At 42.4% G+C, this 14,325-nt stretch overlaps 2 protein-coding genes across 6 annotated transcripts in view; one reads left to right on the forward strand and one right to left on the reverse strand.

The window, feature by feature from the left end:
• ERCC8 (ERCC excision repair 8, CSA ubiquitin ligase complex subunit) overlaps nt 1–1,423 on the reverse strand; it is a 57,880-nt gene extending 56,457 nt beyond the window's left edge. The window contains exon 1 of one of the 4 annotated variants that reach the window (XM_075066969.1): nt 1,229–1,423. In XM_075066969.1, coding sequence (XP_074923070.1) covers nt 1,229–1,305 — 77 coding nt within the window. In that variant the 5' untranslated portion in view covers nt 1,306–1,423. The remainder of the gene's footprint in view (nt 1–1,228) is intronic. The other 3 variants (XM_075066970.1, XM_032801194.2, XM_032801193.2) reach the window with 3 other exon arrangements.
• Nucleotides 1,424–1,804: 381 nt separating this feature from the next.
• Nucleotides 1,805–14,325, forward strand: part of NDUFAF2 (NADH:ubiquinone oxidoreductase complex assembly factor 2) — a 132,899-nt gene continuing 120,378 nt past the window's right edge. For both annotated transcript variants that reach the window (XM_032801156.2, XM_075066971.1), the window contains exon 1: nt 1,805–2,027. In XM_032801156.2, the coding sequence (XP_032657047.1) occupies nt 1,901–2,027 (127 nt within the window). In that variant the 5' untranslated portion in view covers nt 1,805–1,900. The remainder of the gene's footprint in view (nt 2,028–14,325) is intronic.

Genomic DNA, 14,325 nt, shown 5'->3' on the forward strand with positions numbered 1-14,325 from the left:
GCACCTGCCGGGGCATTTATGTGAGCCCACCTCTTGACATGGCAGCGCCTGCCGCCGAGGAGCGTGGCCGCCGGAAAAGCAGCCACTGAAATGCCGCCAAAACTTGGCAACGCCAAGAAGCGTTGTTGCGGAAAGGCCACTGCTTCTCGGTGGCATTTTGGCAGCAACGCTTCTCGATGACATCGCTTCTCGGCGGCATTTTGGTGGCTGGTCGTCCGGTGCCCACCACACTGAAAGGTTGGAGACCACTGCCTTAGAGACTAACAAATTTATAAAGCATTTGCCCAAATATATTTGTTAGTCTCTAAGGTGCCACAAGGACTCCTCGTCACAATTCTTGTGGAATTTTAAAACACTATATAACACAGCCAAAGGACAACAGACTAGATCACTACTTCCATGCAGCCAACTCTCATTTTATCACAAGTCTTAGTAATAGTTGTAATTTTTTTTATTAAAGCCCCAGCTTCATGAATTGTGTGATTACATGAGAATCTCAGTTTTCATTTTCTAAGAAGGAAGTTTCCAGCCTTAGTGGTTACAGAAAAGTTTTAACATGTGAAACCAAACACACAAAATCCAAAAAGTAAGTAAAAAGAATCCAACATACATGCTTTTAAATACCTTATTTTTGGACTCATATGATTTTTGATTGCTTGGGGTTGGCACTACTACCACCACTTCTAGACTAAACACTTATTCTAGAGTGACTACTCTCAGAAACAATGTTGTACACAATAGCACCAATTAAATGATTTCTTCAGATGTGAAGGATTATATTAATAGCCTGTCCTCTTTTTTCAAACAAACGTTGGTACAGAGAGCTGGTAAAAAAAGCTGAACTGGAAAGGGCCGGGGGGGGGGGGAGCGCAGAGAGGAAGCAGAAATAGAGGGGAAGAGCGTGACCCTTGGTTTCATCCACTGACACACAAACTGGAAAGGAGGATAAAATACAGACAAACGAGACCGACATGTCATGGCCAAACCCTCGCCGTGACAGGGCAGTGTCAGGTTCTGTCATCCCATTCCCAGTGAAAAGCTCTGGGCCAGGAGGGCCCTGTCGATGTCTAGCGGTGGGCAAAGGATAACTGACTCGTGTAAAGACATCATCCCCTACCCCGGGTGGAGACACTGAGGCACGGCCCCGTCACCCGGCCCTGCCTCCCACAGTCAGAGTCAGGCCCCAGCCGAGAAGAGACTGAACTGCAACAGCCAAAAGACTCTTTACCTCCGGGTGGACTCAGCCCGGCGCAACCGCAGCGGATCGTCGAGACCGGCCTGGCGGGCTGAAATGAAGGCCAACATGGCGGGACCAGACAAGTACCAGACGCAGGAGCGCCGCCATGTTGTAAATAGGGTGACGCCGATTGGCTCAATGTGACACGATCGTGACCAATGCAGAGCGCGGTTATTGGATAGTCGACAGCCCGCCTCTAAGCAGGCGAGACAAAAGCTGAGACAAGGGACCGAGCATGTACACGGTGCTCTAAGCTTTGGGGGCGCTGCTGAGACGGAAGAGGCGCGGCACGTACACAGTGCTCACAGGGATGGGGGCGGGGCCGAAGCGGAAGGGCGGGGCAGGTATTTGGGAGGTCACAGCGTTGAGGGCGGGGCCGAAGCGGAAGGGGTGTGGCACATTCGTGGAAGTCACAGCGTTGGGGGCGGGGCCGAAGCGGAAGAGGCAGGGAACGTCACGGTGCTTGCAGCGTTGGGGGCGGGGCCGAAGCGGAAGGGGCGGGGCACGTCACGGTGCTCACAGCGTTGGGCGCGGGACCGAAGCGGAAGGGGAGGGGCCAATACTTGGCGCGGTCGGGCTCAGGGGTAGAGCTTGTGAAGATGCAGGCCTGACGGCTTGAGGACGGCGTGATCGCGGCAGAGGGAGCGGGTCTCGCTCGGCAGGATGGGCGGGCTCTGGCGGCTCCTGCGCGCTCTGCGGCTCCCGCTCCTCGGGCTAGAGAAGCAGTTTGTGGGCAGCGACCAGTTTGGAAACAAATACTACAAGATCCCCAAACACCAAACTTGGGCTGGTAAGAGCGCGGGTGCTCCACAGCTTTCTCTCTGGGGGTTGCTGGGCCTGCCTCTGACAGAGCACCCCCCCTTGCAACTCAGCCCGCCTATAGCGTTTCTAGGGTATTCCCTCACCGTCTGCGCCTGGGTCCCCAGCCTCCCCAGGCACCTCGCCTGCCCCCAGCCTTCTCCCCCAGACACCCCCAAACCCACGTCGTCTGGCTCAGTGGCACCCTACTCCCTCTTGAGCCTCCCCCAGGTCCCCCCCCCCCCCCGCCCCTAGGCTCCCTTCATTGTTACCTGTCCTACTTTCTTCTGTGCTATATAGGTTCTTATACCGTGCTCATCATCCTAGTGCCTGAGCGCCTTCCAGTAGTTCATTAAGCAGCATGACAGCACGTCTGTCTCATGTTTGTTCTCTCATCTTCTATACAGGGGAGACCTGTGTGCAGCACAGTGTCTTCTTGTGGTCAGATTTTTAAACAAGTAAATATACATATCGCTGTGTGTTTTATATTCGAGAAGGCAAGGCCAAAGAAATGAACCAGACACTTGGAATGTAAAGTGGTGAGGTTTGTGATGGCCTTTAGTTCCCAGGGGACTTCATTCCACAGCCTAGGACCGCTCCTGAACAGAGTTGTGTCTTGCACAGACACGAACTTTATTCTTACCATTGGGGGTTCCATTGGGCAGGAGGAGTGATGTCATCAATGTGGTCTTCATCACAGAGCTTTAGACTGCATTTCATATATACTGGGTGGTGGGTCCAGAATATGGAGAACTTTGAAGATAATGACTGAAACCTTGAACTTGTCTCCAGGATACCCACTACTCCTGCTCATAGTCTCCTTTGCTTACATCCTATCCCTTGCTAGTTTCATCTCCCAGAAGTCCTTACAACTTCTCGATACTTCCTCTCTGCCAGCCTCTCCACCAGCCTACGTGATCCACCTCATGTCCATAGGTTTGCCCTTTCATAGATTGTTTCCTGACCAATTATTTATTCTCCATGTACATTGCCCAGAAATTTCCCTGCATGTCTTTTAGATGTTTCTCCTTCTTCCTCTTAGTTCCCTAAACACCCCCACATTCTCTATAGTTTTCCTTAGGCTCCTAACCCAAGTAGTTTTTTTCTTCCTTCAGCTTTGCCACTACTGTGAAGCTTGTACTGTGTTCCTTCTCAGATCAGCTAGTAGCATACTCTATTTTGGGGGCTGTTTTGATAAAGACAGAAGGGGGGGGGGGATGTGCCTCTGAACTAAATTTGTTTAATAGCGCTGTAATATTGAATCAGGTTCTTAACTTGTGGTCTAGTCTGACTCTGTTCCCTGTCCTGGTGCTTTCTACTACTGTTGTTTTAAATAATGCTATTTCCATGGGAGGCGGGGGAGGGAATTTGAGAAGACTTGCATTAGCCATATTAGAGGGCTATATATAAAAGAAGGAAATAAGTGAACTAGGCTTGAAAGACTAACAAAATTAATTTCATAATACTTAATATATATACAGGGGGTCCCCTGTATACATTGAGGGTGAGTTCTTGAAAAGGGCAGTGGATACTGAAACGATGAATACCAGGGAATTTTCCCCCATGAGAAATAATGGAATAAGGGGGGGATGTGTTCACAGCTTCACCGCACTTGCCTATGATAATGCTTTTTTTGCCTAAACAGTATGCCTAAACAGGATACCTAAACAGTGTACCTTTTTACAATGACAGGTTATACAGTACACATTTTACATATAAAACATTGAATAAAATAATGTAGAACCCTACTAACACCATTCAAACACACAGAATATTTTAATAAAGTAAATACAGTATAAAATAGTGTCAATTACACTAAACTTAGGTAGGGGTGGCAGCTGGGTTTTCTTGGGCTGGCTTTTCCATGGCTGACCTTTTGGTTGCAGAAGTCTTAAAAAAGGATTTTAACGATGTCTGCTCTCCTGCATGAATCTTTGAACAATAGATTTCCCTGTAGCAAGCCACTGCATCGAGAGCCCTGGAGACTTTGCCAGACTGTTCATGAAAAGGATCACCGTGCTGTATGATTTCCCTCATCTCATCCAGCAATCCGAAGAAATGGGAGAGATTCTTTCTCATCAGACTCCTGACTTCCTGCCCTATGTCATTGTCCTTGCTTTCTTCAGATAGCTGTTGTTGGTCCAGCTCAATCAATTCTTCATTTGTCAGTTGCTCAGCGCGTGACTCCAACAACTCCTGTACATCCTCCTCCTCCACCTCCTTGAAGCTGACATCCTTCGCCAACTTGACAATTTCTTGCTTAAGAGCAGAAATGGCATCGAATCCCATGAAGCTGTGGACAGCATCTGGCCATGCATGGCACCAAACGTCATTCATACATTCTTCCCACGAGGTGTCAATGTTTTCCATGCTGTTCAAGATGTTGTAGGACTTCCAAAACTCCTTTATACTGGGCTTCGCCTGTCTCCTTAATCAACATGGAGAACGTCCTCTGTAAGTAATAAGCCTTGAACGTGGCCAGCAGACATAAGTGCAGTACTGTACTGTACAATAGGGGAACGTGTTCCAATTCACGTCAGTCCCTATCCGTGCAAATGATGGATATGGGATCAGGACCAGTGTAAATTGGAACACGTTCCCCTATTGATGAGTGACAGATATCCAAAACAATAAAGGGGGGATGTATACCAGGGACCACTGGTAACCTTTTTTGCTCTTTCTGTAGTCTGTTAGCTTCCCCGTTTCTAATGCACAGGACAATAGGGAAGAGAGAACTTTTTTTTAAATAGGAGAGTGGGGAAGGGTCTGGAACATGAAACTCATTTAAAAAAAAAACCCACCGATTTCAAATTGACTCTTATTTTAAAGTAAGTAAAGATAAACCCACGCATCGGGTGATCTTAGAGCTTTGCTTTTACCTCTGTCAAAACAGACTTTTCTAAAGGACTTCTTTTTCATTTAGGACGTTTTTTAGGATATGCATGTAGATGGAATTCTTGGAAACTTACACGAAACTAGTCTGTCTTTCTTTGAACTATTCTCCCTAAACTGTATAAACTCTTCCATAAATGCTTCTAGTGGTATCTGCTCCCACAATTCTCTACAGACATTAGACTCATTTCTTATATTGCGCATACCACATTCCTCAATCCAGGCAGCTCATGCATCCTCTTCTCATCTTTTCCCAGCGCATAGTTTTGGATTAAATGTAGTTTAGAGTGTGATATAGTACGGTTGGGGTGCTGGAATGTTCTGTAATTATGTCAAACTAATCTTAATTGTTCCATCAGATTATCTAGCGTCCTAATCATTATGGTTTTCTGTAGTCTTTTAAAATGGGACTAGTTATGAGCCTTAGTAACTAATTTGTCCTGAAAATTGTCTCTGTAGATCACAATGCTAGTTTTAGAACAACTTTGTTTTGTGTGAATAATTTTAAATTGCATGCTTTTAGCAGCTATTACTGCAAGTAGAAAATGTCTTCAGGCTTTTAGAAGGAGGATCTTAGGGAAGACTAAAATAAACCTTTTTGTCTTGGAGAAAACAACAAATTAAAATAACGAAAAAGGATTTGATGGCGGTAGGGACTTGACTTAAAGGAAAGTTGCACTGCAGAAAACACTCACTCCCTCATCTTCTGGTATTATTTATTTGTACTTTAGTTATTTTTGCGGCATGGTTTGTTCACAGTGTGTTAGGTACTGTCAAGGTGAATAGTTAGCTACAGTACCTCTTCCAGAGATCTCATAATCTAAGACAGGGATCAAGGGATCAGCAATGTTTGGCACGCAGCCCAGGATGAGGGATGTGCTTGCTGCGGCTTCTTGCAGTCCCCACTGGCCTTGAACGGCGAACCGCAGCCAGTGAGAGCTGCAGTCGGCCGAACCTGCAGACGTGGCAGGTGAACAAACTGGCCCAGCCCACCAGGGGGCTTACCTTTGTGGACCATGTGCCAAACGTTGCCGATTCCTGATCTAAGAAGACTTAACAATTAACAGTTAGAGGAGAGGGATACAATGAACAACCAATTCTTTAAAAAAAGGGGAAATAGCCATGCAAAATTTTCTGACTAACTCTTATTAGTCGAGTGATTTCTTGTAGGAATCAGTTAAAATTGTTGTAGCGTTTGAGACCAGAAGGGACCAGCAGATCATCTAGTCTGATCTCCTGTATATCACAGGCCACTAACATCCCACACAGCACCCACACACTAAACCCAAACAACTGAAAATAGACCAAAGTAGTACAGGACTTGAGAGAGAGAATGCTTGGTGCCGTCTCAGCACCCTGGCCCTCCCTTGATAATTTCTCATCTTGAAAAATCTGAAGAATTAGTTTAGAGAAGTGGGTTCCATATGTAATGGGTGAAGGGAATTCCATATGTATGGAGTGGCATAGAAAAAATGCAATTGTGGTTGTGGAAGAAGTGGACAAGCAGGTTGCCAATACTGGTGGTATTGGCAGAGAAGAGGGAATAATATGCAAGGGTGATGCAATCAGATGACTGATAAAGAGAGAGACAGTGTGGTGAAAAGTTTAAAGATGAGGGAAGGCCCGTTGAAAGCACTTAAATGGTTTCTTCAAAATATTTTTAAAAAATGAGACCTGCATTTATGAACTTAGAGAGTCTATATAGTCAGCTGTTCCTATTGTTGTTGTGCTCATCTTCCTCCCAAATCCCCACCCCTTCCATTATAGGCTTCATCCACTCATTATCTTTTACCTCTATTTAATTTGTAAATTCTTCAGGCCAGGGACTTAATTTTACTCTGTGGTGAAGTGCTTTGGGGTTGCAAACCTGCTTGAAGCCTTGGGTGCTATCAAAATAGAAATGATTAACAATAATGCGGACAGGCAGCTAGACTTTGCAGTGGAAGACTGGGAGGGAACTATTGGAGAAATTCAAAGAGAGGAGGATGGCTGTTGGAATGACAGGCAAAGAAGATGATCTTAGCAGTTGCGCTATATATGCCCGGAAGTTGGGGTAGGGATGTGGTGTTTAGGACATCGCAAAAAAGAAAGTTCGTGTGAGATGATGAGTGCCCAACAAGAGTTTTTGCTGTGTGGACTGAAAAATGGCTTTGCTGTTAGAAAAGTTATGGCAGGGAAAGATACATTTGTGAGCCATCAATGCAGTGATATTAGATGAGTCTGCAAGTGGATAAAGTTCTTTGAGGAGAGGAAAGAGAAGGAAGGAAAAAGAACAGAGCTCTGAGAGACACCACAGAGAGTATGAATGGAAAGTGGGAAAGGGGAAGGAAAGGAACCAGGGGAGGACAGAGTCATAGAAGCCAAGGGAGGCTGAAACTTTGAGAAGGAGAGTATGACTAATAGTAGTACGAGAGAATTTATAAGGTTATAGCAGTTCATTTTCCTAAAACAGAAGAATCAAATGTTGGATGTAGCTGGGCAGAAAACACTCTCATATGGCATTGTTTCTCAGACCCTTGCGTTAAAGCAGAAATGTTACATGGTCTCTAGAAAATAAATGTAAATCTTCAACAATACTACTCTGTTGTTTTCTACCAAATAAGCTTATGCTACAAGTTAAACTTTTTCAAAGATTAGTAAAAAATTGATGACAGTGATTAAATAGTACAATTTCATCATGCCTGTCTTGAGAGGAACATCCAGTATAACTCATTAATTCTGAGATTACACTTCAGATGCCAGTCCTGAAACTGGATGTGATAGAAGGTGAGATTGGACATTTAGATAACAGTGATTGATGACTAATTTTAGTATCACAGACAAATATTTCACTAAACAGGGTAGCTTAATCTATGTAATGTATTTATTTTTTAACCGTATAGCACACTGTCAGAGCATCACCATAGCTTGGCTACATGATGAATTGTTTGCTTTGCAACCGGCAATGATTTTTAAACTATTCATAGTTCAATAATTGCTAAAATTCCTCATACAGTTTATGTATTTTATTAAAACTGCATATATTTCATAGGAGATAACTGATGCCATTTTCCACTGTAAAACTTCGTAAATATGAAGATTGTTAGGGCGTAGTTAAAGAGAAAAATTTAAACAATGTAAAATGCACTAGTAATAGGCATCGTCAGGCTCAAGAGACCCTGGGTATGTGTCCCTATGAGGTAAAGAATTTACTCGGTTTTATGGCAGCTGTGGCTGTGGCTGAAGAGATCCCCTCGAGAGAGACAATCTCTGCTGCATCGGTCGCTTTTAAAGGTGATGTTTTGACCCTTTGGGCTCTGCCTTCAGGTAGCTCTCTTCTTCTGTGCTAAGCTGGACTGCTTCCTCTTGTAACTTCAGAGACCTTTATTGAGCTCTTGGTTACAAAGGCTGTGGTCCTGAGTGTGATCTTCCCAGTTGTCCGCATCCATGTCCATTTCTTTGAAGTCTCGCTTGCACACATCCTTGAAATGCAATTTTGGGCATCTTTTGGGTCATTTTCCAGATGCCAGTTCGATGTAGAGGATGTCCTTTGGGATGCGTCCATCATTCATTCGGCATACATGCCCAAACCAGGCGAGGCATCTCTGTTTGAGGAGTGTTTGCATGCTGGGTATGCTGGCCTGCTTGAGCACCTCAGTGTTGGTGACTGTCCCTCCAGGAGATTCCAAAGATTTGACGAAGGCAACACATATGAAAGCGGTTGAGCCACTTTTTCTGATGAGAGTATACGGTCCATGTCTCGCTCCCATACAAAGATGTGCTGATAACACATGCACAAGACACACAGATCTTTTGTGTGTTCTGTCAGTTTGTTTGCCATAACTTCTTGCTCAGTCTAGACATTATTGTGGTGGCTTTTCTGCTATACATTTAATATCTAAATATTTTCTAACTGGTATTTATAAATATTGTCTTTGTACACAACTCATTTGTCAAACTATTAAATAACTTCATTTGTCCTGGCATTCATAGTAATGGCTGAAACTTGAAGTGTATGTGCTCTATGAAACATTCATTTATACTTTTTAAGTTTTTTGTAATAGATGGGGTAGCAGATCAGTGAAAGTGTAGGTAGTAACTTTTTAAAAAAATAGTTGTAATGAAGCATAAAAATAACTGAAACAACAAAAGGCTTTAAAAGCACACTGAAAAAATAATAAAGGTCACCAAATTAGCTGATTTCTATCAAGAAAGGATGTTCCTCTGGTGCCAAGAAGAAGGCATGACCTTGGAAAATGTTTAGGGGAGCATAGGATCTTTGACGTAACTGAAGGGGAAGTGGCAGATGAGGGTCGGGCTGGCCTGCAGCAAAGCAGCCTAGAGCAACTTGAGTAATGTGGATAGGTTTCTGGATATGCATCTGCCCCAAAATCATTGGGCTCCTGTGGTATGGGCCCATGATGTGCTGAGCTTTGACTTGTCTTGCAGGAGTATGTTCAGATATTGGAAGTTAAACAAATAGCCACCAACAACACCTGCTGTAGCAACAAAAAAAGTTGCATAAATAGGAAAGGACATCCAGTTCTCAAACATATTCATTTTCAGTTTTCAGGGTATGTAACTGCACTGAAGTCAACATAGTTACTTTGAGGGATGAATTTGGCCTTAATTGCTCTCTAAAAGTTGATTTGACATTGCTGTCAGTCTTCATTCCGGACTGGATAAAAATAAATTTCATTCCTCCAGAGGTGTGAGGGGAGGAATAAAATGGAATTACTATAGTTGGTGCTTGAGTGGATTACTATTTTTATTATAAAAATCAGTGGGAGAACTAGTTGTGGAAGAAAAAATTCTGAATCACATCTCTGCAAGGATATGCCTGCACAGCAATTAAATCTATTGTATTTGTGCATGAGAAGTGCAGAGTAAAATTTACATGTATATTTTCAGAGTAAAGTACAAAAAGTAACCTTTTAAATGAAAAGCAGATCTTGAGAACTTGACATGATGCTTACTAGCCAGGAGAAAAATATGTTCCCACATCCCCTCCAAAACCATGCATCCTGCAATTTAAGGGCAAGATTCTTCTTCCCATACTTTTGAGTAGTACCTTTTTCCACACCACAAGTAGTCCCATTGAAATCCAATGTGAGTACATTAAGGGCTTGTAGATGAACAGGTTGTAAACCTACTGCACACTAGTATACACGCCCTAACTGTCCCTATAGATCCCTAGTGTGCTTTGATCTACTCCACTTTGAAATGGGAGTAGGTCAGTGTGCGCTGAGGAATTTCTTATTGTGCGGCAAAGTCCACACAGTTTGCGGCATACTACTGCGTTGTAGGTTATACCTCAGCTTGGTGCTCACTAAACTGTTCATCTAGATAAGCCTCAGTGTAAGTATGTGAGTTGGAATCTGGTCACAAAGGTATCAAATGTTTGTGCACAGTGTATTGAATGCTTTAATTGTAACGTTGTAATCAACTTTCTGTTTAAACTCTTTAATGCTTCTTACTACACAGCTCTTACTTTTATTAAACCTTCTTTTCTTTTTTGGCTTCTTTTCTCTTCTCGAATAGATTGGGGCCTTCAACATTCAGAGACAACTCCCAGGAAAGAAGCCAAGCTTCCCTCATTATTCCCTCACCCCCTAAAATAAAGTAGGAAAAAAAAGTCCACAAAGCTGCTGCAAAAGTGGAGGGTGCTGGAGTTCCTATAAGATGTTGTCCCTGTATGCTATTCATGGGCTCTATCTCTGTAGCCTCCAGCTAGTAGATGTCTAAAACACTGGGTGCTAGGAGGAAGGAAGAACATTCTTGTTTTATTTTCTTTGCAGCCAAATCCCAGGGACTTCTGGCTTTTGTAGTGTTTGTGCTATGAATCTTGGCTAATGTGTCATCTGTGTTTGCTCGTTTTAGGTTCCCTTACCCAGTGTCTGACTCCATTGATGTTCATGATTAGGGCCCTACCAACTTCATGGCCCTGAGAAATGCATCATGGACTGTGAAATCAGCTCTCGCCCCATGAAATCTAGTCTTCTGTGTGCCTTTATGCTATACTATCCAGATTTCCCAGGAGAGACCAGTGTTTCTCAGATTGGGGGCCCTGACCCAAAAAGGAGTTGTCGGTGGGGGTGGGTTGTAAGGTTATTTTAGGGGGGTCACAATGCTGTCATCCTTACCTCTGTGCTGCCTTCAGAACTGGGCGGCTGGAGGGCAGAAGCTGTTGGCCAGGTGCCCAGCTTTGAAGACAGTGCTCTGCCAGCAGCAGGGAAGGAATAAAGGTGGCACTACTATACTATGCCACCCTTCTGTGCTGCTGCTGGCAGGGGCTTTGCCTTCAGAGCTGGACTCCCGGCTAGCAGCCTCTGCTCCCCAGCTGCCCAGCTCTGAAGGCAGCACTGCAAGCAGCAGTGCAAAAGTAAGAGTAGGAGTACTGCATGCAGACCCTACAATAACCTTGTGACCCCTCCGCCCCCCATACAACTCCTTTTTGGGTCAGGACCTCTTCAATTGCAACACTGTGAAATTTCAGATTTAAATAGCTGAAATCATGAAATTTATGATTTTTTAAAAATCCTATGACTGTGAAATTCACCAAAATGGACTGTGAATTTGGTAGGGCTTTACTCATAGTGTTCACAAGCATAGTGACATTGGCCTAATTCTTCTCTTTTGCTGCTGCCAATGGAGTTTCCACTAGCAGTAGTGAACGCTGACAAGTCTTTGATCAACTGTTGTTCTCGCTGCAGCTAGTGGAAGCTATAAGCAGCAACAGATGTTGGAGCTCTGCCTGCAGATTTAGAAGGAAAACACTGCAATGGTTTACTTTGTTCCCATTTGGAAGTTGCTTTACAACAATAAGAAGTGGAAAAAAATTTAAATAAAATGTTAGAATCTGTAAAAGTTTGTGATGCTTGACAGTGAAAGCTTCTTTCAAGAGGACTTCACAAGTTTTGGTGAAAATAAATGAGCAGTTTTTTAAAAAAAGTTAGATTAATGTAATCTGAAATGTTATGGAAATTTACTTAAAATTATTATTTTTAAATGAGCAGCGAGCATTTAAAATAATTAGACCAAGTTCAAAATAGTTAAGTGAAATTCATTTGAATAAGAAAATAAGAGAATATTGTCATAGCATTGAGGAGGTTTATTTTTTTTTCTGGCAGGAAAAATGTACTGCCTTTGATTTTATGGAAAAAAATTGACACTCTGGATTTGCCCAGAAGGAGGCAGCATTGTTTCACAGATGTCCTAGACTGACAGTTTATTAAAAGTACTGTATTATTTTTAAAGTCTCTGCAAAATAATTGGGTGTATATTTTTTTCTTCCAAAAATAAACCTTGCATTACAAACTGCCAACTTTTAGGACGAGGATTCTGGAGTGACAGTACAGATATTCGATGTTGGCCGTGTACTATGTGCTGAAGCAATTATACTCCAAGGAACTCACTACAGATTTCTTTTCAAACATTTATGCTTTTAAAACCTATTTAAAATGTTTCATTTTTGTCTTAAATTCCTAGAAGTTGATTGATTTGGGACATGTGTTAATCTTACTGACTTGTAAATCATGAGTGACCTGAAAACAGTGAAGATGATAGTGTTTAACATTTGATTTGTTGCTATAGCCTAGCCAGGCCTTCTGCATGTATTGAGTACTATTTTCCTAGTAGCAAGGTTCAGTTAAACTGGTGATCATGTTGAATTCAGTCTGACAACAATAAACTTTCTGTTATACTCATTCATTATCTTTAATCATTTTCCTACTGTTTTTGGCCTCAGGGCCAGGTTTGGTTCCTTCAGTCTTTTTTTGTTCAAGTCTATTCCACAGCCATTTTTTCCTGTGGCATGTCTTTTTGTCTTAATTTTCTTAAATTTGTAGCTGTTTATTTTTATATTTAGTGCAACTTCTATTAACAATAAACTGTTATCTGTAGTCACCTGATTGAACAGCTGACACTCTGAGGGCTTAGATTTTTCCTTTTTGTCAATCATACTGCCTTACACTGCCAACCAGTTAAAATGGTTTAAATAGGAATAGCTCTTTTGGTGACTGTTACTAACATTAAACTGTAACTGTGCAGAAGAAATGTGTGTTTGAATAAGCCCTGATGAAACCTCAGCATTATCATGTGTGTATCCAGATGGTGATATGATGAACCAATACAAATCTCATGGTAATGATTGCCCAGATGAGCTTATAAATGGAACTTGGGGAACAGGAGGAGGACAGCCTTTGGGAAAGAAGCTGGCCAAGAATAGGCATATGTTCTGGTAGTACATGTCACTTTTGTAACTGGTACCTGTCTGTCAACTGTACATCATTCTCAGAACATGAGCTCTGCTGAGCTGCTAGTGTGATGTAAGTATCACAATATCAAATCTGCCACACTCTGCAGATGAATCCTACTATCTTCAGGTTCCATTATCCCATAGAAAATAAAAGAAAACATAAACAAAAAGATTGTTTTGCCTGTTCAAAATGGGAAATTCAAAGTTAGAGCTGCTAATCTATGCTTTTAACTGACATCATTGTTCCTGCAAACTGCAATTCTGTTCTGAGAACCTGTGCTGCTTATCTGACTAGATGTATTAAGCGCAAAACTGCAACTTTAACCCTAACTTATTGTTATTGGTGAAGTGACAATATACAGTTTCAGCACAATGCGTGTGGGGGAAAATGAAAAGCATGATGCTTGCTACTATGGGAATTTGAGTTATGCATTTAATTCAGCCTCTGAAAGTGAGTTTCCCAATTGTATTTCAGTGTTTCTGTGTGCAAATTTCCTTAAATGTGTCTTGATTAGAATACCAGTTTCTTTACTGGTAGTTTGAGTAGAATTTTAATTCTGTCATTGTTGAATGAAAGGGAGTCAAAGTCTCTGCAAAATGATGTAACTGGTAAACTTCATGTGAGTAAGAAACTTGTGTATTTTTGCTAGGAATTTTTCTGTTAAGTGTGCTACACGCTGACACTTAAAAACTCCAGTCCTAAATTGATGATTGTAGAATTATATTATTGTTTTGTAGATGCACTAAAATGTGATAGGAACTGCTTATAAGTAAATCTTATTTTGCTAAGCTCATTTAACACACAGTATCTGTACTGCACACAATCTGTAGTGAAAATGATGAAAAGAAGCCCCTGTCAAGCGCTATGGCTGCTTCTCAAAGTTCCATATTTTAATACCATTAAAAGACTGAAGACGTAAATGCATTAATGTCTGGAGATGGCCTGAAACAATAGTTCCTCACGTATTTTAATGAGGCATTTACTCTGAAACCATCCACCAATGTCCCTCAGTGAGGAACTCTGGATGGGCTTGTCTTCATTGCAGTGTTAGCGCAAGGCATGACTGCGGTGGTGCTCCTAACTTTACTCCATCCAAACACAAAAATCTCTAGCTCAAGTTAAGTGGTGCTTTATATTTGAGCTAGCTGGCCCACCAGACTG

This window comes from Chelonoidis abingdonii, chromosome 6, assembly GCF_003597395.2.
Source record: "Chelonoidis abingdonii isolate Lonesome George chromosome 6, CheloAbing_2.0, whole genome shotgun sequence".
Classification (NCBI taxonomy): domain Eukaryota; kingdom Metazoa; phylum Chordata; order Testudines; family Testudinidae; genus Chelonoidis; species Chelonoidis abingdonii.